Source organism: Cylas formicarius, unplaced genomic scaffold (genome assembly GCF_029955315.1).
Source record: "Cylas formicarius isolate icCylForm1 unplaced genomic scaffold, icCylForm1.1 PGA_scaffold_8__14_contigs__length_24414737, whole genome shotgun sequence".
In the NCBI taxonomy this organism is placed as follows: domain Eukaryota; kingdom Metazoa; phylum Arthropoda; class Insecta; order Coleoptera; family Brentidae; genus Cylas; species Cylas formicarius.
The window spans coordinates 10,745,615-10,769,084 of record NW_026844361.1 but is presented as its reverse complement, the minus strand read 5'-3'; the positions used below and the strand labels follow the sequence as shown (position 1 = coordinate 10,769,084).

Sequence of the window (23,470 nt, the reverse complement as noted above, 5' to 3'; positions counted from 1 at the left end):
TTATGTGTGTATTTAGTTGACTGTTTTAGACTATTTTAATTCTTGAATAAGAATATTTTACAAACTTTAGTTTTATTTATCACTCCAAGGACGAATTAATAACTTCAGCTATTTTGGAGAGGTTCTGTCCTAGTAGTATCTGCTTGTGGTCTCCTGGCAGTTGAAGCAACTTTATCGGTTTGCTGCAGATCTGAAATCGACAAGAATAGAACAGTAGCCTGTGGAAGTTTCTTTGAAAAATTAACAAGCCTGGCAAGATGGTAAGATTACTCTGTACACTGACATTTTTGTCACTTTGTAGAGACCATAACGTTATCCCCAATTTTCTTAAAATATCCCATCACATCACAACCTCATCCGCTTATAAAATTCTTCGAAAGTCTAGTTTCGCTTTACTTCGAGAAAGAATTCATCATACCCGTAAGGAAATAGACCAAATCAATAAGGCTCTTCTGTCTCTACATCTTGAAATACCCAAAATCACATTCAGAAATTTGAAAAACTAAAGTCAACACTAGAAAAACCATCTAACTCTTCTAAACTACCAAATACTGTAATAAATGTGTCATCGCACCAACTTTCGGAAACTGAAAAATTAGTTCTTTCAAAAGGTTCCAACTTCGTCCTTGCGCCACGTATTATCCCAAAAGAGGAAATCAAAACCTTCCAAATCCAACATTGCGAAGCCTGTACGCATAGCCCAAAAATCTCTGAAATCCAATCCAGACATCGTGATCCTAAAAGCAGACAAAGGAAATGTTACGGTAGTCATGGAAACAAATGAATATTAGGAAAAGATTCAAGATATTCTTATAGACGGATCGTATCGTCAACTTAAAAAAGGTCCTACGCCATCTATGGATCGCAACCTTAAATCTGTTATTAAGGCTTTCTCTCTATCAGACTCCGTGAAAAAATCTGTTACCCCTCACGACTCTAAAATTCCTCGTCTCTACGGACTTCCAAAGATTCACAAACCAGGATTACCCCTTCAACCTATTGTCAGCACCATTGGTTCTCCAACATATTCTCTAGCAAAATATCTAGCTTCCTTATTAAAACCCCTTACAGAAGAAACTGATAGTTTTATACTTAGTTCCTTTCACTTCATTGAACAATTAAAAAGCATTAGATTAGATAAACAAGATATTCTAGTTAGTTTCGACGTAGTATCTCTCTTTACCAAAGTCCTATTCCTAAAACTCTCGACATCATTTCAGATACACTAAAATCCGAAAATCTGGAAACAAACATTCTCAGCCTAATTGAAAAAGGCTTGTCTGGAACATATTTTTCTTATAACGGTCAAATTTTTGAACAAACGTCGGGAACAGCTATGGGTGCTCCACTATCACCAGTCATCGCGAATATATATATGGAAGCCTTTGAACAGAAAGCTCTCGACACCTTTCATCTAAAACCAAAATTATGGAAACGCTACGTCGATGATACATTTGTTATTTGGCCTCGTGGTCAAGAAACCCTAGTAGATTTTCTTACAGGTTTAAACTCGATACACCCTAACATACGTTTTACCATTGAGATGGAAGCTAATAATAACCTGCCATTCTTAGATATTCTTATCAATAGAAAATCAGACCTAACATTGGGTCATTCTGTTTACAGAAAACCTACGCACACAGACCGATAACTTAATGCATGGTCACATCACCATCCGGCCCAAAAATTATCGGTTATCCTCTCTTGTTTACAGAACCGTAAACCTATCTCAGCCCGAGTCACTGAAAACAGAATTAAAACACCTTACCTCTGCTCTCCTCTCTAATAATTTCCACATTAAAGATATTAAACGTTCCATCAAAAATACACTTCACCACAAACTTCCAATAGCAATGTGGTCGAAAGCAATCCATCCTACACTTGCCACTGCGGTCCTTCCTTACATTCAAAACATCACTGACCATATAACAAAAGTTCTAAAGAAGTACAACGTCAAAACCAGATTTACCACTTGTCCAAAAGTCTCTCAACATCTGCGTCCGTGAAAGACAAAATTCCATTTGAGACGCCAGGAGTTTACAGCATTCCATGCATATGCGGCAAACAATGGAGAGACCGGACGAAAAATCAACTAGGCTCAAAGAACACGAAAGAGCCTTACGACTAAGACAAATAAATTAGCTGTTGCCGAACACACTCATGAAACCGGGCATAAAATTTTGTTTGATAAAACTAAAATTCTTGCATGTAATCAGTTCTTCTACCAACGAAAAATCCGAGAGTCAATGGAAATCTCTACCTGTCACCAATTTGGGAATCAGTCATCCTAGACGGTGTTTATACCAATCATTGGTTCCCCCCTTTCTCAAGCAATATATAAGCAGGTACAGAGCAAAATACGAGCCAGTTTCAGTCAAGCTCTGAAGAAGCCAACAGGATGATTGGCGAAACGTCAGCAATTTCGACTAAGCAAAAACCGACGCAGGAGGAATCCAAAAGTTTTGTAAAAAGCATTACAGTAACCTGTGGAAGTTTCTTTGAAAAAAAAAGAATAGAATTATCAAACGAATTATCTAAGTGCGTACCTTTTGAAGGTCATAATCAATTGGTGCTTCTAGCGTTTTGTTATCGGCTCTTATGAGGGTCGCTGAGCCGTCGAAGAAGGCATCTGGTTCGTAGTAATACGCTGCTTTTATACGATTGAAAAATCTATAATTAAACCATGGTCAGTATCCTGAAGCGTTGTCACTTTCCTTTTATACCTGTCGGCAGCGACTTCAACGTCGCGAGGGTCGTACTTTGTAGTGTCAGCAACCAGTTTCCCCACCAATGACAACATTTGTTGCCAAGAATGGGATTCGTCGGATAAATCGCCGATCTAAGATATAAAAAAAGTGTAAATAATCGTACTTAAGAATGGGATGATGATGATAAAAAGAGCATCAGCTTTGGCTTTCATTGAAATGTAAAATGTTTGCTGTTGCAGTTTTTATTCCAACTTCTGAGTAAAAAAACTAAAGATAAGTTCAGCACTTTTACTTTAGTTAAATCGGAAACTCAATCGACAACTGAAAACAAATGTTTTCGTGTACCTTTTATATTTAATTTTTTTTTTTGCGCCCCATTCTCCCATGTATTCGATAAAAAGATAAACAAATTTAATTTGATGGTTAAAACCTGCTTTAAAATTATTTGTAAATGTCTATTATACATAATCAAATGGTTCATTGGTGCTCTAGTTACCGGCTCATGGTTTTTTACAAAATTAAACCTTTTTTTTAAGATTTGGACGACATTGGACGTTGATTTTGTTGATGAAATTTTAACCTTTTCAATTAGTAGGGTTTTTCACAAAAGCTTACCTTTTCCTGATCCACCCCATGAAACGTGTGCAAAAACCCTTGCAAAACCTTGGTTCTCCTGTCCCGCTTTTCTGAATAGGTTTCCAGCGTTTTCCTCACGAAACTCGGAGTACCATCCAGGAAAAATATCTGAACCCGATCTCCGTGCATTTCCAGCTGCACCCCCACCTCGAAAGCGACGGCCCCGCCGAAAGAATAACCACACAAACTGTAAGGCCCCTGGCTTTGAATCTTTTTGATGTGGTGGGTAATATCTCGGGCGTAGCCCTTTAGATCGTCGATGGGCGACTCTCGGGTACATTGAAGACCGTAGACGTTAGCTTTCAAAATCCTAGCCAATGGTATCATGGCTTCCACGTGTCCTTCGATCGGATGAAGAAGGAATACTTTTTTCGTAAAGGATTTGTCGTTGATGATTTCAAGGATAGGCTGCGAGGACAACATTGCATTTATGGTACCGACCTCTGAACCGGCAATATCTTCAGCAGGTTGATTTTTCTCCTGCAGAAGAGAATTGATTTTGTTAACCGTGAGGTCGCGGATCTCCTCAGACGTCAACTCGATGTTAAAGTTTCGATAAATCGTTTGCTTAATTTCGGCGACCATCAGGGAGTCCAACCCGATCTGAGCTAGTGATACGTTTTTGTCAACGCTTTCTGGAATATATTGATAGGTAGAAAACGGAGAATCCGTGAGGTAATTGCTTACCGATATTTTTAATTCCTAATATGTGAACGATAGTTTCAGCCAGTGTTTTCCCCTCAGCCTCCTCCGATTTGGAGGTACGGTCTTTTCGCAGAAAACTGGCGCATATGACACTAGGTTGGAGCATAAATATTTCCAACGAGTTCATACAAGACGAAACCGTCTGAGATTCGATCCCCATGACGTCGAGAACCTATAAAATTATATATTATTATACTAAGAACCAAGCAAATCCACAAATCACAGTAAACATGTTTAATTTGCCCAACATTTCTGTACCTTCTGATAACTGGACACCTCAGCTACTGCTCCCACTTCTCCAATTACTCCCCATTGCACCGCCAGCGCTGGTAATCCATCCTCACGTCTCTGCTCGCACAGTCTTTCCAGGGCTGAGTTCGCCATCGCATAATTCGTCTGCCCGGGATTGCCGCGGCCGCACGCTAAAGAACTGAACACTACAAAATGCTCTAATTGGGGACACGACTTCCTGTAAAAAGTCTTTGTTAGAGTTCATCTAGTTCATTCGGAAAAACAGTACCTAGTAACCGCGTCCATGTTGGAACCAGATACGAATTTGGATTTGAAGACACTCGAATACTTGTTGGCAGTTTGGTTTACGAAGGCGCCGTCTTCAAGGACTAAAGCCATGTTGAATACCCCTGCAGAAGATAATAAATTTTGGCGATCGTAATTTGATTTCCTGTTCAACACTACCTCCAACGGGGCCCATGGACTCTGCGAATTTAACTAAGGCTTCAGTTCCCTGGATGGTGGTGCTGTCGTCGATGTTCAATCTAACGGTAACTCCATCGATTTCAGACCAACGCTTCAAACACAACGACTGGTACCCATTCGAGATACCCCTTCTGGAATTGAGCACGATTTTCTTCGCATTTCTCGAGATGAGGAAACTGACGAGCTCGAGGCCCACCCCACCCAAGCCGCCGATTATGATGAACGTTTTTTTGTGGTCAAAGTAGATTTTTGGTATTGCCTGAATGGTTCTGTGCAGATTCATTTGCTTCTCGTCTCGAATTTTTATAAGGATCTTCCCCTTGTGTTTCCCCGTGGCGAGATATCTATACGCGTCTTCTACCTTATGCTCGGAAAAGACTGTACTAGGCAGAGGCCGAACGACACCTTTGACAATTCCTAAAAGTAAAAACCTCTGGCTCTAGCATCAGGGAAGTATTTCCAAGATAATTCACCTTCGCGTAACAATTTCTGCACTTCCACCTTTAGGTAGCAATCCTCCGAGAACAAGTCATCGAGGAACACCGCGTGGAAGCTGTTATTCCTGCCGAACAAATTGGCGTTCATTGGGGTTCCTTCTTGAAGGTCGACTTTACCAATCTCCAAGAAGCGCCCGCGTCTACCCAAACACCGAAGGGAGGCGTGGTACAAGTCGGCGGAGAGCGAGTTGAGCACCAGGTCTACTCCTTTGCCCTGGGTGTTCCGTTTGACCATCAACTCGAAAGAGGAGTTCCTCGAATTGCCGATGTTTTGGATTTTTAAGTCGGGAAACATTTTGGCGAGATATTCCCTTTTTTCGGGCGTCCCCACAGTGGTGTAAACTTCGCAGTTCATGCTCAAAGCGATAGAGATGGCCGCCAGTCCTACGCCGCCCGTGCCAGCGTGGATTAAAATGGATTCGTTGGGTCGCATTTGTCCTCTCATTATCATGGCATAGTAGCACTTTTATTGGAAAAAATTTCAAACAATGAAAAAAGAGGAAAATGAAACTGGACTGGCAGGTCACGGATACAAAATTAAAGTTTTTTTAAGGAATAACCAGTATATTATTTTTAGGAATTAAGGCGTTTTAATTTATTAAATTAAGGATTTATTTTATTACATTTTTATATAATAAAAATGTATTTGGCGTTACCCGCTGACATTCTTATTTAGGACGCCCTATGCAATAATGCAAATTTAAATAGTTCTTCTAACGACGAATAGACAGATTAGTGTTCTAAAGTTTCAGATTTACTAGCGTTCTTCAGCTTTTGATTAATATTTAAATTTAAATAATTTTTAAATTTTGAAAATATTACAGTCTTGCCACGTTCTCTACATCGTAGAACTAATTGATTTTTCATAATTGTTTTGGACTTATTTATCTTAGAAAAGGTCTTGATTTTCTTTGTGGTCAACTCCCCAATTAAGTTTACACGTTATTGTATTACATTATTATTATAATTTGGTGTAATTTTTTGAAAGGGTGTTAACCACTTATTCTATTTAAGCTTGTAGGACATATATTTTCTAATAGTGTAAACGACCTTCAGACAGCTATCTTCCTGATTTAGGTATGCACCATACACAACAATAGTAAAATTATGACTCATGACCAGAGAGCTTGCTATATTAAACTTAGTTTTCCCATCTAAAAGGCCTCGATGAGGAATTAAATGCATCTACTACATTTCAAAAATTTTAATCAATATAGTAAATTCGACCTAAATAACATTCGATTTTTTTCGAAAGAATAATAGAAGATTTTTCTGCATTTGCATATACTAATCCTCAATAATAGCTTGAAAATGCATCCGCATATACTAATCCTCAATAATAGGTTGAATATCTTAGTTAATATTGCTTCTGAATTTGGCACTATTTTATCACCAGCTTTTGTATACTTACCGTAGCGTAAACTACTGGTACTGTGGCTGCCTCCTCCAACTTCCAAGAGTTGGGAACTTCCCAGGTAAACAGCGGATCCGTCATCACTTGCAACCCGATACTGTTTCCGGGAACGATACCCATAACTCTTTTACCACTCTCCGTGATACCAGAAAATTCTAAACCGACGGAGAGATTGGGAGCAGTGGGATCTTTCGATGGAGGATTCGATATTTTTCCCGTAGACACCATGACATCCTTAAAGTTCAGAGCGGAATAGACGACGTATGTTAACTCTGATGAAGAGAAGTATCTGAAAACGTTCGCTTAGAGTTTGCTTTCGTTGACATTACATACATACTTGTAATAATACGAAGGCCTCTCTGTCCAGCTAAACGTGGAAAGATCGCCAACTGTTTGTATCAAGTTGGAGGCGTGACTCACGTCGATTTGTTTCATTCTGTGGATAGGGAGGTGCCTGTAGCTACCCCAAACGCCTTTCCAGAGCACGTTAAATGTTAGATTTCTGCTCAATTGTTTCCGATAAAACTCGGAATTTGGGTTAAAGGGTTCGGCGTTTTTGTCCTTTATGAAAACACACTGGATCTTCACGTTTCCTAGTGGCTCCCGGATGAGGCACTTTACTAACCCAAGAATTCCAGACAAGTCATCATTTTGACTGTACAGGTATATGACTTCCTTTCTGTTCGCTTTTATAATCGACTTTGCTTCTTCTATCCAGTCGAATTGGTTGCTGACTTTCACCAAGGAATACGCAACCCCTTCCTTTACTTTTCTAAGCAAAAATAATCCTCTAGCTTTGCAACTATTGCAATATAGCAAGGTCATTCCAAACGAAGCCACGTCCTCTTCAAAACCATGGAATAAAACGAAACCACCTTCTTTGAGATTACCCAGCAGTGATTTATCAGTACAAGGGGAGGTAAAGATTAAAAAATCAACTTTTTTAAGTTTATCTTTGACAAAGTCCAGAGTTACCAGCGGTTGGAGCATAAGGACTTCTTCTACCTTGTCCCTGAAAGAGTTTTCTGAAGCTGACACGATTTCGCCAAAAGTGAAATTGAGGATTGGCTCCAATTCTATTATGATCTGGAAGACGATAGACAGGCTCTGCTCCAAGTTGATTTCGTTCTTTGTGGTGACAGTGTCGTAAGGCTCAAAAGTGAAGCTTTCCAAAACTGCGTCGTCTTTAACATGGCGCTTTGGAGCTCTAGTAGGCTCCATGTTTACGATTTCGATAGCTCCGGATTTGATAATCCGCAGATCTTTATCGAAGAATACTGAAATATCGCTTTCTTCATCAACGCATTGTGCGTGATTCAGAGGATCGATAACAATCTTTTGGATCCTGCTTGGAAGAAGAAGATCGGAAGAGGTTTCTGACAATAGTGACACTTGAAGCATAGTGTCCATGAAACTGGTGAAGGATTTATTCCAGTGCAATTTTCCCGTATAGCCTAGCACGTCTATTTCTTTAATTCCACGGAAGAATCCCCTGTACAGATATCGATTCATGTGCAAGAACTTATAGATGTCCTGGGTGTTCAGGGGTAGGTAACCGTTGGAAAAAATGGTAGGTTTATGGAGATCCGTGAATTCTGTAGAAGTGTTCTTCGAATAATGTATTTTTCCGGAACAACACACTGATCCGCCCTCGAAGATTTCAAAATATCCCGATTGTTTCATGAAGTTTATTAGAAAAGTGACGTCCTGGTTCGTCGGCAAGACTGTGGCGCGAGAGAATTTGACATTCTCAAACACCACCGGAAACTTCTCGAAGGTCTTCAAATGCATATTAGCTAGGACTCTCCATATCATTTCCTAAAATTACATAACTAAGCTCTTTAAAACGATTTAGCCGAATTTCTGGAGCGTACCAGGTATCCGGTTGCGGGCATCAGGACTCGTCCGTCGATATTGTGGCCCTCCAGATAAGAGTACTCACTTTCCGAAGTATTTATCCTAATCTCTTTTCCAAAATGATCTTTTACTTTAAAGAGCGGCGCGAACCTTGAGCAATTCCCGTAAGTCAATGTCTAGTTTCGTCGTCAAAACTCACCATTTAGCGCTGTGCTCCCATTTGATCAAGGAGCCTATGTTGCTGGTACCTTTTCCAACTGGAAATTTGATTTCGTCGTAAACTTGTCTTAGATTTGCCTGTCCTCCATTTATATAGAACCTGGTGACATATTAAGATGACTGTGTCACCTTGTATAAAAGAAACTTACTTTCCAATTGCTGATAGGAAAAACTGTTCATTATCTTGGCTGTTTCTATCAGCGAGGCTGATGTAAGAGATGTTGGGTCCCAATTCCCTTTTTAGAATCGACTGCAGTAAACCATGAGGACTGACTTCTATGACTACCGCATCACTCGGAATCTTTCCCAGCACCTGGTTAAATAACACGGTGTTGCTATAGTTGTTATAATGGTAAAACGCGTCGTTCATTTTCGCCTGGGGTTTGTCCCAATCCTTTTCAGGCCAGGAGCTAGAAATCCACCTCCCCGATCTTGGTTTGGGGTCCTTCAAAACCCCTTTGAGGAATTCCAAGAGAATCGGACCTACGTCGAGCATATACTTGGAATGGAAAGCGTATCCGCCGCTTTTAACTAATTTGGCAAAAATTCCAACTTCTGTTAATTTTTGAACGAACGTTTCAATGATCTCCATCGGTCCTGAAACTGTAACGCTACTGTTGCTGTTTACGCAGGCGATACACGTTCCTTCTGGTAGCATTTTTGAGCATTCTTCCTTGCTCAAACCTACGGCTGCCATTAAACCAAAACCAGTTTTCGATTGGTTGGCCGCGTAGCCACGAGCGAAACCTATGAGAGCTGCTTGCTCAGCGGTTATTTCTCCATCGCAATATGCACATCCTATAGGAAATGAATCATGACAACAAATGTAATGAGAACGGCAGTATATTAACGCACTTACCTACTTCGCCAAGCGAATGACCCGCAAACGCATCTGGTTCAATACCAAATGACTTAATTAAGTCTGTTAGGGCTACCTGCATCGACGATATACCAGCAAAGCAGTTCACAATATTATCGAAAATTGTAGAGTCGTCACTGGTGACGATGTGTTCCAGATCTACACCGTAAGGTTTCAGTACGGCTCCGCATCTCGTCAAAGTGTTCCGAAATACGTCGAACTTCATTAAGTCCTTACCCATCGACGCCCATTGGCAACCCATTCCGGTGTAGATAAACCATACCTGCCGGCGTTCTTTGCCAATTTTATTCACTTGTCGAACCGGATTATCACTCAAAACCGCGTATCCTCTGTAGTTGTGACCTTCGACGTCGATCTTGTGTATCTCATCCAGAAGAGCTAAGAATTCTGCATCGTCTTTTTGTTTTTCGATCTCATCGAGCATGTAATGTAGGCCTTCCTCCGTTCGTCCGGATACGTTTACCAATCTTTGGTTCGATGGTTTGAGTAATGACTTACGTTTAGGGTTCGATTTTAATACCAAATGTGCATTGGCACCACCGAAACCAAAACAGTTGAGAGCGACAACGCCCCCTTCCCATGGAATGTTTTGAGTAACTACCTTCAACTGTCCGGAACCTATTCCAGGCAATGTGTCGTCGATATTATCAGTATGAATATTTGCTGGGATAACCCCGGTCTCCATAGCTACTAAAACTTTCGTGATCGAGCATAATCCCGAAGATATTTCGGAATGTCCCATGTTGGTTTTCACAGCACCGACCGGTATCGGACTGTGTCTATCGCGACAGAAGAACTCCGTTACCGCTTTACATTCTTCCAAGTCTCCCGCAGGAGTACCAGTGCCGTGCATCTCTATGTAGGATACGTCACCCGGTTTAATGACTTTCGAGCTATAAATGTCTTGCATCAGCTTCAGTTGCATTTGGGAAGACGGATAAGTGAGCCCCTCGATTTTAAATCCATCGCTATTGGTCTGACCGCCTGGAATACATAGGGGTCCACATAGATTATTTTGTAAAAACCGTTTTTAAACATACCCAGAATTGTGGAATACATCCTTCGACATCGCGACTTCCTTTGCAAGAACATTGTGACGATGGCCTCTGACCTACCGTAGCCATCACGACCGACCCCAAACACCTTACACTTCCCATCGGGGGACATCATATTCAGCGATGTAAACTCCATAGCTTCGTGAGGATGGAAATTTATGTGAACGGCTAAAATGAAATGGGTTAATGCCAAAATTAATATTATCAGAAGCCAGCTAACAAGATACTAGGGCGGCGTCAATTTCACCACTCTCAATTGCTTTGAAAGCATTAACCATGGCGTAGAACCCAGACGAACATGCGGTGTCCAAAGCGTAACTTGGTCCCTTTAAGTCGAAATGGTACGAAGTTCTATTCGCTACTTGTCCCAAGCAGTAGCCGATCATAGTGTAGCCGTTGGTTTTTTCGACATCTTTAAAGCCTTGGCCGTTGTCGAACTGACCTATACCAACGTAAACACCAGTCTTGGATCCTCTGAGTTCTTTTGGGTTGTATCCAGAGTCCACTATAGCTTCGAAAGCGGTCTCGAGCATAATCCTTTGTCTAGGATCTGTGAGGTCAGCTTGTTTGGGATTGATTCCAAAAAAACCGGCATCAAACCGGTCGATATTGTTGATTTTTCCTGTTCTCGGGGGGGTGTTGTAAGTACCAGGAGGAAAGCGGCGATCGTCTACAGTAAGCAAGTCCTTTCCCGCAAGCAGAGCTTCTTTGAATTCGTTGAATGAGTCGCATTCCGGATATCGTCCGGCAATTCCTGATATTACTATTTCGTCTTCTTGGATCATTTTGGTGGACTAATGCGAGAGGGTATCTAAAATCATGAGTTCGCAATTACTAATAAATTATTTTCACCGTTGCCAACATAAAATAAAGGCCATATTAAAACTAAAACTAAGTTCTGAATTGTTTTTTCCCTAATTACTCTGGTTGTAGGAAAAAAGTTTGTAATAACAGAAAAGCAATGAATTGTAATTTGAAAGTTATTTACTAGTTAAGAGATTAAGAGAAGCAAAATTTGACATCGTCCTACATTGACATTTGATTGGTGGATTTTGGTGACACACTGTATATAAGTGATTGTTGAGACACCACAAGCGACGCTATATACCATAAAATCCAATCAGAGAGAGATCAATAGATCTCTTGATGAATTACGAAATTAAAACCGAATGCTTTGGTTTGGGCAAAACGGGTCTGCACTTGGGTTGCCTGTGAAGTAACGAAAAAGAACTACTTAAGGAGTAGTTAAAGCCGTTATGGTCTGTTCGTAGATATAAGAAAGTGAACGAATTATCCAAGGGTGGCCATTAACATACAATGCAACAAGATTATTATTATTAATTAAGGTAATAATTAATTAATTAATTATTAAATTTTAATTATTAATTAATAATAATAATCTTGTTGCATTGCATGTTAATGACCAGCCTTGGATAATCCGTCAAAAGCAATTGGTCACTTTCTTAAATCTATGAACAGACCATACCTGATGGAATTTTGGTGGTTGCATGAGAAAACTACAATACTTTGTCAAATGCATAATGAACGAACTGGTATAATTCGAGAAACTTATACTCGTATTCTAACGTGCGGCCCTGTCCTTGGTAGCTGTATTTACACCATCTATTACGTTATGCCTTCACACCTTCTCCCTCTTCTCCTGGGTACTCCTAAAGTACTGTGCCTTTTTCATGTAGAGTTTGAATAATTTCTTCTTAGAAGAGAGTGTACTGTCAGAATTCGCACATGCGACGCTCTGGGCCTCAATTCGGACGCCCGACTGGATGAGTACGAGCAGACCCTCCCTAATCTAATCCATTGATGGAATGAATGAATGAAATGATAGTGAAACGATCTAATTGAACGGAGACCAAGATTTTTTTATTGTGTTCTTTTATATGGAGAGCATTTGAAGGCTGGACCGCCGTTTATAAATATTGGATACATGAAGTGGAAGATGAGGGCTAGTACATTATTACAGTAAAGCGAATAATGTGTATTTTAATTTTAGTATAGATTTTTTAATATAATTATTAATTTAATTCATTAATTAATGTGTTTTTAATATATTCAAGAGTAACACATCTTTATGGCATAAAGAATTACCAATCGATTCGGTTTCTTATGGTTATTGAATATCAATATTCATCACCGAAAGAGATAAAAATTGAGTAAGCTTCCTTCGTACTCCGCTATTAAACTAAATTATTATTGAAAATAATGGATGTGGGAACTGGACTGGAGCTTACCTTCAAAACCGTTTCGGAATAACCACTGAACACCAGAAACAAATCCTCCAAACCAAAGTAGTTCATAGTAAAAGGTACAATAAAGTAAAATTGAAGGAAAACGACCTGACAAGAAACCAAAGAAAAATATTTTTTGTATACCGCTGCCACATAAATCTCCAGTTGGCCGTCATCGACGAGTAAACTAAGTAAAAACTATGAAGTTGTACTTCAATGAGACAATGGAAATATAATAATTTGATTGATTAAGTTTCATTTCCTGTGCATCAATTTCTTGAAATTGTGTGATCTTAAACGGCTGAGTACGTCTTATCTAAATATCCTTGTGTCAATATTAGAAAAACCATACCTTTTTGAGTATTTGGTGTATCAAAACAAGATTTGGTATAGACACAAAACACAAAAAGCCTACGGCATTACCATGTTAAGATTTTTGAATATATCTACGTGACATTCGATAACACCCTATACGAAATGTATAAAAAAAACACAAACTTTTTACTTACATCGTTAAGCTCACTCAATACCACATTGGCTTGCACTCGAAAGCAGACGGGTAAGGTATCCGCAGTCCTATTGGATGTTTTTTCAATGAAGAATTGCCCAAATGAACGGAAACAACGCTCGACGGTTCTTTTATATTAATTCAAACGAATTTTAAGTAGCCATTCAAATTTTCCTTCGATTGAATTTGCGTTTTGCATATCATTTCAGAGCGAAAAGCGACAAATGACATTTTTTACTATAAAAATCAAGGGACGCCCTTCGTCGGTATTTACAATTTTTGAACCATAGTTGAAGGAAAACAAGAGTGAACCTCGAGTTTTCTTTCGACCGAAAAATAACTGAATTGAATTTTGCATAAGTCGTTGTGAAGGTGCAGGGTGTAGGTGACATGGAACATTTTGATATCCGTTTTACATATAGTGCTGCATTTGCATAGAAACGCATTCGTGTGCTTTTCTATGCAATTGCGTCTCCCCGAAGCAGGATAATCGCCAAACGTAAACATGCAAATATATGACAAAAAAACTTAAATTTGCGTCAACAGAATCGAATGATTCGCGAGTATTATAACGGTGACCCGTCACATGAAAATATCGTCATCCTTGATTAAAGTAGGACGTGACTTGCCTTTGTAGACGGACAGTTGGCTACAGATGGATAGGGGTGACTCGCTAAATTAAAAATTTGATTATCTGCGTTTGGATCTGCAGGTTCGGTTGTTAATATATAGCTACCAGATATAAAGTCTTACTTTATAGATGTGTTAACTTTTTATTATTATGTACATCCTATACCGGTTATCCGAAAAGTATTATCTTAATTAAAATCTTAAGGTATTTTAAATAATTTGAGTTTTGTGAAAATGTATTCTAAATTTAATTTCTTAGATACATAGGCAGGATTTAAATAACATGGATTGTAACAATAGGCCGCATTTCATACGTCAATAATAGAAAGCTTACACATCCTATACAAAATGGTCAAACATTTATCTTAATTTAATATCAACTTCAACTGGCTATGACATGATTAGTTTAAATGAAAGACCATATTTTTTAACTTTCCGTGGAATGTACTTTTGAATTACCTTGCAAGAATACGTGAATTTAGTGTTTTTGGTGGAATTCGGTCTGTTCTAAATAAGTTTAATTTTATTATTTCTCGTTGGCAATGGAATTTGCAAAATGTCAGATAATATTGTAATTCATAATAAGACCTTTATTTTTTTTTTTTGTAATTTTATTGTACATCATGTGGATCTTATGTTTAATCCAAAAAAAAGAGTATTGATATGACTTTTATCCGTCCTTGGAGAATGCTACTAGTTAATTATCGCGGTTATTCTCACAGGTTTCTTGGAAGGAAACATCATCTCGTCATCTAGACGTTTCTAAAAGAATAATAAACCCCTTTAAGCAAAGTGGACGTACTAGTTATAAGAAAAAACAATACAACAGTAGTTTGTTAAAAACAACATTAGTCAAAAAAATATTTCGAGATTTCTTAATAAACCCAGATTTCCAAGAACTTTATAGAAATGATTTTGATAGCCGAAATGAATTCTGTACGTGGATGTGGATAAGATATTTATTTACATTTTATCAGAAACATTAATTTGCCGTATTCTACGAAAACGCGAAGAATTAGGTATTGAATAGGTAGAATAGGTATATAGGTCATCAAAACCATTCCATAATTGAAAAATATGTTCACTGGTACGTTAAAATATATGGTGTTTTATTTAAATTAACCACCGACCTTTTATAATTGATTTATGAGATATGCTCCATGATTACACTTTACTTTATATTTCGCTTACATAACTTAATAATGTATTCGAGAAATTAAAATTGAAATTCAATTGAAAGTGTGTAACCATGCCCATAATACCGGAACTTTTGAAGCGTCGATGAAAAAATATTGTGAGGGTCATTCAGTATGCGCATGCGCGGTCATTTGAAATCTCGTTTACCAATATTGTCAACAGATAAGTGTTTTCTAAAAATCTGATCTGGTCTCGTTTAATACTCTGGGAAATATCACTCAAGAAAGCACAAATTTGCTGATGGATATTGAAAATTTAACCAAAACCAACCAAATTTGAGGTGCCCCAACGGCATCAATAAAAAGCGCTTGGTTGCGTGGACTTTAATTATAACGGAAAATATAAATGCAAATTTAAGAATGAGGGTACTTTGGTAATACTAATAATATATTCAGTGTGGTTAATTTGGTGTGCAAAATATGGGATTTTTTTTTACTGCACAACAAAAACACTAATGTTGCCAAAAGTATATATATATATATATATATATATATATATATATATATATATATATATATATATATATATATATATATATATATATGTGTGTGTGTGTGTGTGTGTTTGTGTGTGTTTGTTTACTGTCTCTTCATTGACCATATATGAATTAAATATTATGCAATCCAATCCAATTTTTCAGGCAAAATATTTTTTTTTGGGACTTATATTAAATGGACTAAAATCTTGCTAAAAAATCCTACAGTTATTAATATATTATTAATGCAATAATTTAGACAGTGTTTTTTATCAGTTTTTAAACAATATTTATGTGATCATTAATATGTTTGTGGCAATTTTGTTCTTTTTTCATAAATTTTGTACTTTACTTTTGCGTTAAATCACTTAATTCTGAAAGTCAAACAAAAAAGTTTTGGCTTTTTAATGTTGCTTCATGTGCTGGGGCCATAGTGTCAAAAATATGAAACAACTGTTCTCTTAAGTATTATTTATTTAAGTTTATTCCATCCACATAAGTCAGGTTTTCAATTTGTGAGTTCGATAAAAAATATAAAATGGTAGTTACGCCGCTTGGGAATCCTAAATGTATTTTCCACGAACTTATTTTGAGCATTTTAGAAATAATTTTTTTTAGTGTCAATGTCCAATGGTTTCCGACTTATAACACCTTTATTTGGCCCCCTTGGATTTTTTTTTTCGTTTTGAAGGTTAAGAGGAATTTCAAAAAAATATAAAGTGGAATGTCTATATTTGCGATTTATGTACAGAGAGTATTGTCTGCTTATCGATAAAACTACACATTCATTTAGGTATATACAAAAAAGTGGAGTAAAAAAACATTATTTTTCGCGCCAAATTGTCTTATTCTCGACTAGAAGAAGGAGGTAACTAAACAGAAATAAGAATAAGAAAACCAAGCACGGCGGCACTCGATCCTTCGAGCCGCCTTGGGACGCCTCTAATCAACGTATCACAAAATATTGCCCGGAAATACAGAGCGTCGGTCACAATTTGGTCCGTTCAGTCTTGTCGTCGAGTATCGACGCCTCGCCTACTACGTCACTGTCTACGTTATCGTACCGACTAAATCGGTCGCGCTCCTGGTGACTTTTTAGGTCTTTCAAAAGTTCCGTCATGTTGCCGCTTTTCTGCGCGGAGTTGCCGAAACTTTGCCTAACCACGTCAGGTAAGGGTAGCTGGTAACCTTCGGCGAAGGTCTCGACAGATATCGTCAAAAATCTGGAAAAGTGATCGTCGGACTTGTGAACTTTCTGGCGATAATTGAGGACTTTGGTCCATATGTTGATTATATCGGTTTTGGTCACTTTGTGTTGCGGTTGGTGATCGACAACTTTGGCGAGGTGTCTTAGGATGTAGATTAAGGTGTCTTTTTTGGGAGTGTCTTCGATTATCGACCAGATTTTTCTTCGCGATAGGACATCCAAATCGACCTGTTTATTATCTGTAACAATAATAGAATACAGCAAAGAATAGCAAAAAATAAAATTAAAATAAAACGATAACGAATGTTAAGAATAACTGTTTTTCAAACAAAACCGGTCGATAAAAGGTAAAAAATATGGAACGAAGTATTAAAAAAAAAACAGAAATGAAGAAGGGCTAAGACAAATACAAAACATAAAGAGAGAAAAAATTTATGTCATATATATGATCCAAGAAAAAGTCGAAATTACACAGGTTTAGTGATTTTGATGTTTGAAAGCTGTACGCTTATTTCTATATTTTTGGGGGTCCTTTTTCCAAAAACCGCCATATTTTTGCTCTATCACGTCATTGTTTCATAGGGAGTTATATCTTAAAAATATTATTTTATTAATATGCATACCCATGACAGGAATATGTTTGTTCCATGTTAGGCATGATTTTTAAATGAATTGATTTTTATGACATTAAATGCGATTTGGCGACACTGGATAATATTAGATTTCACTGTAAAGCCACAGAGTTGGCGCAGAAGCATAACCTGCTTATGCGCAGTTTGGTTGTATTAATCGTCGTAGTACTGTGTATGTATTCCACGCTTATTTTGGTGTAAAAATTGGCGACCAATATAAGTCCCGGACTCCTCATAGTGTTTGTTCCATTTGCGCTGATGCATTTGGTGTTCCTATGGTATTCGACAGAAAAAATAAGAAATTGTATGGATACCTTCCGCCTCAAAAGAACTAGAAAACATCATATCGTCAGAATCGGAGGAATCTAATTCCGACCCAGATGACTCAGATTTCAGAGAGCCCGAAGCGTTTAACCAGAGCGAATTAAATGATTTAATTTGGTATTTGCATCCCAATTGTTAGCGTCCAGACTTTCCGTTACATATTCGGTACATTTAAAAGAAACGTATGAACATTTTGGACTTTTTTTGAAGAAAATAAACTATTAAGAACATCAGATGGTGCTTTGTGGTGACCTTAAAGTGCTGCTCCTAGGACAACAGGGGGGTTATACAAAATTTCCATGCTTTCTTTGTGAGTGGGATAGTCGGGCAAGAGATAGATATTGGACTCAAATAGAAAATGGGCTTCTAGAACAAGGAGGTATTTTTGTTGGGCCGCAGATAAGAACATTGATTTAAAAAAGTAATTCAATAGGTTTCTTGGGAACTCTAAAGACGAAAACTACGAAAGTATTGTTCAAAATATGTTTCATCATCTGGGTTGTAGTATAAATTAGCAAGTGCATATCCTGTTTTCATACTTGGACTATTTTCCTGAAAATCTTGGAGCAGTTAGCGAAGAATACGGATACTAAGGCAGATAGAGAATAATGATGATGGCGGACTATTGCTGGATGTTAAAACGGGATCCGCCCTTAAAAACATACAGCCAGACACAAAAGTCCGGCAAAAAGACGCAAATTTCACTAAAAAAAATCTGAGAAAAGCTTTTTTTCAAACTTTTGTTTAGCTAGGATTCCACTTTTTTACAGAATAAAAAAATAAATTATTTTAGAAATATCGTTATTTTCCTTTAATATTTGCAACAAAAAACCTTACGTAATGCATATAAATGCATCGAATTTTTGAAAGTAGCAGTTTTCAAAATAAAACCATCTGTCAAAAAGTTTAAATTTGTAGACTTGTATTAATAATTATGGATTTATATTTTTTTTGAACATCATTTAAAAAATACTAATTACATTTGTACTACAATACACTTGGCATCACTTGGATCTTGGCGAAACGTCTGCAAGATTCCAGTCGGAGTTTAACAAACGAGCAGATGATATCCCGGAATATATTGCCATTGTCAAATGACATCATTTTTACATGTAAATTCTTATAGGAAAATTGAAGATCTATCGCACTGAAAACTGAATTTTTGTCAAGGTACATTTGCTGGCTCCTCATAGAGAGGGTTAAAGGGATGAAAGAGGCTTAAAGGGTCAACGCCGGCCGCAAATGATCATTAGGGGTTGAAACAACATACACATTCTACGCAAATTTACATAAATCCAGTCTCAGCAAATGATTCTGAAAGAAATGAAATTGAAACGGAATTCGCTGAAAAGGGGAAGAGATACAAAACAACCCATGATCATCAGAAATTATAAACTTTAACGTCCTAAGTAATAAATATTTTCAGAGAAACAAACTACAATTACGTTAAACCTATTTATTAATAAAAATATAAATTTTAAATTAAATGAAAGAAATCTTGAGAAATACTTAGAACAGAATGTTCAAAAATTACAGCATGGTAGAAACAACGCCAATGAGCAGCCGATTCGAATGAAACTGAGGTAATACATTAGGTAAAACACTCACCACCAGAAATGAATAGTACTTGCTCCACCGCCTCTTTCGTAACGAGCACTTCGCCGGACTCCCTCAGGTATCGTTTCAACGCGTCCGTCAAGTCGTGAATATCGTTCTTATTCTTGTCGGTCTCCGAAAACTTCTTTTTCACGATCTTCTTCAAGATTTTATTTGACCGATCGACCGAGCCCGACTTCTTGTACAAGCCCTCGCTCTCGATACCGCTTTCGATCAGCTCTATCATTTTCCTCACTCCTTCGTCGACGCTGAGGCTGAGGTTGCTCGCGTCTGAAACAATAGCAAAGGCACAAGTGATATAGCGAAAGATCTGAGATTTTTACATGACGCTCTTGATTTTTATAGCTAAAAACCCGATTTTTATACCACCAATTTCATCTCATCCCTGTATTTCAAGGCTTAATAGGATACGATGTGCCTGAAACGGCTCCTCTAATCCTCATATCGCTGCTGGAACTCCGATCTGTAAGTGTTAGTGTAAGTGTAAGCCTGCACTACAGTACTTAGGCTTCAGCAGCTTCCTCCTTTATAGAGCACTCAGTTTTACATTAAGTTTAGTGTCTCCCTGATTATCGTAGGAGATGGATATGATTCGCCAAGCAAGCTTTACGCTTAAACGAAAGGTTAAATCATTTGCGGGATGTGTTCTACTGTCTCATCTTCTTGTTCACACACCCTGCACGTGGGGTTGCTGCTCAATATGAATTGGTGTTGATTGAGTAGGCAATGACTCGTAAAAATAGCTGTCGTGATACATAGTTTTTTTCGAATACTGTTTGGATGCTGTTTGGTTTGGATAGCTCAATCGCATTATAGCTAGCCAATATATCTTTTTGTCAGCCCATTGTTTGATAATTTGCTTCCGGGAGTTTCCTTTCTTTTAATAACTCACCAGACTGACAAAAGGCTCTGTTCTGCAGCCCTCCTGGCCAGGGCGGCATGATTTTCTCTGAAATGCCCGTGCCGTTTAATCCAATTAAAGACATTGTTGATTCTGCTATCTGTATTCATACAGTTTTACCACTCACTTTGCGCGTGGTGATTTCTTTTGCGGATATAATAATGCTAGCAAACTTCGTGTGGAACACGCTGGGCATATTACCGATAGCCATCATAATGTCAAGTTTGACGGATTTGGAGTACATTCCGTATCCGATCGTTTTTTTCACTTCGAACCATGTTAATTACGTCCGTCTCGTTGGTGCGTATATTCCTTCTGATGTTTGTCGTGTAGGGCTTGTTGAATGTATATTTTGGCACGCTAGAACTCCGATACTAGAATTGCTTTCAGCAAGTCAGTTACAGTTTGAATGTTTTAGATTCTCACAAGGATCCAAGTGAGGCTGAAGGGCCACATTAAACAAATTTGAAATTGTAAAAAACAAAAACAAAAAAACTAAGGACACCAAAAGACTGAAATGAACAAATGATCACATCTTCCCCTTCCGCGCCTCCAAGTACAGCACCTTCTTGCAATATAGAATTAAAATTAATTTTATATCTGTCAGATACTCCAATGTAGGTAAAAAGATACTACATAAAATATAGGTAATAAGGTATAAAAACAGGCAAACAGAATTAAGTTAGATTATAAAAACAGCCACTTAATAAAAGCTGAGTTAGTTTTATTTTAAATTTTTTGTCTCCTGATTAAATCACGAGACTTACCAGACGATTAAAGGGCTCAATAAGATGGAAGGAATTGCATTACTTATTCCAGCATTTAATATAAGTCTGTATTTGTTTCTTCTGACTGCTGCGCAGGAAGATTCCCAGAAGCAAACCCCGCACCTCAAAACACATGCTATTTTAGCATGAAATTTATAAGTTACTTTGTAGTTACTATTTGCCTTAAAATTCGTGAAAGACAACACGCAGAGTTGATTTTTGATAAATTGGCACAGGAAGGAAGAATTTTGGGAGAACCACTTGAATAATTTATCAAGACTTACATTTATTTTTACCTGATGTGGGATTTTATGTCAGCGCTACTTTGCCAGTTTCAAGAAAGAGTGGTTATCCTCTATATTCGCTATCACTGGCGAGGGCACTCAAATAGAGATAATAGAAGTTCGAGGTTTCAACACTGTCCCACGCATTCACAAAAATCTTACCTTTTCGCTGTCCTTTGGAAGAACTATCCGAACTACTGAAGCTGTCCTTCGACTCCTGCCTGAGCAGGGGACTTTTGGGTTCCAACGTATCGACGCCTCTGCTCAGGCTTGCCATTTCCCCCGGGTACCTGGCATAAAACCCGAGCAGAAAATCCACTAGCCTGGTCGCGTCCTGAGACTGAGTCACGATGTCTCTAGTATACTCGGGAGTGTGGTCGCCGTTATGACAGCCGAACACCATCGACGGCCCCCAGCAGACGGCCAAGTTGTACGCGTCCATTTTGTTTTCGTCTTTGTACTTTACGACTTCCAGCAGGTGTTTAAGCATAACCGACAAGGTGATTAAATTCGCGCGGCAGAGGTCGTTCACGAGTATCGATCGCAGTTTGTTCAAATCTTTCGTTCCTAGTTTACTTTGATCTAGTTCTGCGTTAAAAAAAAACATTAGAATTCGCATCGGACGATGAACGGGACGGAACCTTACTGGCAATTTCCAGCAACTTGTCCGAGACGTCTAACGGAATTAGAGGTTCCTTTAGTTCCCGGAAAAATAGTTTCAAACTACCGGTTAATACGTCCGGGTCCTTGGTGAATTGGCTCAGGATCTCCAGTCTGCCGTTGTCCACTTCGAAACGGATTTTTTGAATGGTGGCCAAGTTACCCGAGGTTCTGTATAGACCTAAAGTGACAACAGTATTTTTTTTATTTTCAACGACCTTGGATTCGACAAACAACAAACCGAATGGACCGTCAAAAACATTGAAACAGATAACCGAGAAAGCAGATCGCAGCTAACCAAACACGACAACTTGCGAAAGTCAAGCAACAGCAAACCGCAAACCGCATAATAAAAATGTTACTGATGTAAGAAATACTGTCCGGATATGAAAATCTTTGAACCAAACCAATGCACAACTAAGATCCCCTTGCTCCTCTACAGGATCGTATCACTTTTTTGGGTTTCCCTTTTCGTTTGCTTTACTCGAATCTACAGCGTTATATTGACTTTGGTTTCATTTGTATAAGTAGTATAGACAAACAACTTCACTGCTGTATTCATTTTATTTTTAATTGATTTCTATTTAAAATTAAATTAAAGGTAATGTGGATGTTCAGCTAACAAAATAGATATCTTATTTCACGTCCACTCTCTGATGTCCATTAGATGACCTACAAATGTCTATGGGACATACCATGTACTATGGCCACAGTACTTATTATATAGGTTTGGGTTATTTATCACGAAAAAATATCTATGTCCCACAAAATCAAAGGTTAATAATTTCAGTTATACCTACAGGGTGTTTCGTAAAAGATTGGCAATATTTAAACGGGACTCCCTATAATATTTATGCATATTACGATTTCACCTATATTTAAATGATATCGCGTTGTTTTTGAATTTTATTGAGATATTGTAAAAAAATAGATTTTTTAAATATGTTTTTCTATGTTCTATATGTGATATCTTTCAAACTGTTGCCTTTATAATATTAACAATCGGGGACCTTAATAGAGCCAAAGAATTTAGTCGAGAACCTAAGTAGAGCGATTTTTCAAAAGTTTTGCTAGCTTGACAGCTTTAAAGTGATTTTTCTCTATCGATTCGAAGTTTTTCCATAATACTAATTGTTATTAATCATTTACAAAAGCACGCTTGAACTTATCGCTATCTACTGAGCCCTGAATATAAAATATGGTTTACATTTACATTTTACAGTTAAACCGCTAATTTAATTTCCTTAAAAATATTCTTTTGTCGCTATTAAATAGCTTCGGTAAACCAAAGTTGAGAAATTGATCAATTATTGTTTCTGTTGCTAAATCAATTA

General features: G+C 37.9%; 2 protein-coding genes across 7 annotated transcripts in view; both read right to left on the bottom strand.

Moving 5' to 3' along the window:
- Positions 1 to 52: 52 nt before the first annotated feature.
- LOC132706158 (fatty acid synthase-like) lies at positions 53 to 13,531 on the bottom strand. The gene is made up of 18 exons (XM_060677328.1): positions 13,444 to 13,531; positions 10,909 to 11,499; positions 10,674 to 10,856; positions 9,613 to 10,617; positions 8,903 to 9,551; positions 8,734 to 8,853; positions 8,552 to 8,684; positions 7,015 to 8,495; positions 6,675 to 6,966; positions 5,240 to 5,726; positions 4,746 to 5,183; positions 4,570 to 4,690; positions 4,308 to 4,518; positions 4,032 to 4,221; positions 3,324 to 3,979; positions 2,724 to 2,839; positions 2,547 to 2,670; positions 53 to 190 (listed from the first exon to the last, which is right to left on the bottom strand). The coding sequence occupies exons 2-18, from the start codon at positions 11,471 to 11,473 to the stop codon at positions 80 to 82; spliced, it is 6,882 nt and encodes a 2,293-aa protein (XP_060533311.1). The 5' UTR covers positions 11,474 to 11,499; positions 13,444 to 13,531; the 3' UTR covers positions 53 to 79.
- A 2,702-nt stretch (positions 13,532 to 16,233) lies between these two features.
- Positions 16,234 to 23,470, bottom strand: part of LOC132706420 (uncharacterized) — a 71,379-nt gene continuing 64,142 nt past the window's right edge. For 3 of the 6 annotated variants that reach the window (XM_060677752.1, XM_060677750.1, XM_060677753.1), the window contains exons 7-10: positions 22,123 to 22,317; positions 21,639 to 22,064; positions 19,516 to 19,794; positions 16,234 to 17,190 (exon numbers count right to left, since the gene is read on the bottom strand). In XM_060677752.1, coding sequence (XP_060533735.1) covers positions 16,733 to 17,190; positions 19,516 to 19,794; positions 21,639 to 22,064; positions 22,123 to 22,317 — 1,358 coding nt within the window. In that variant the 3' untranslated portion in view covers positions 16,234 to 16,732. The remainder of the gene's footprint in view (positions 17,191 to 19,515; positions 19,795 to 21,638; positions 22,065 to 22,122; positions 22,318 to 23,470) is intronic. The other 3 variants (XM_060677755.1, XM_060677756.1, XM_060677754.1) reach the window with 2 other exon arrangements.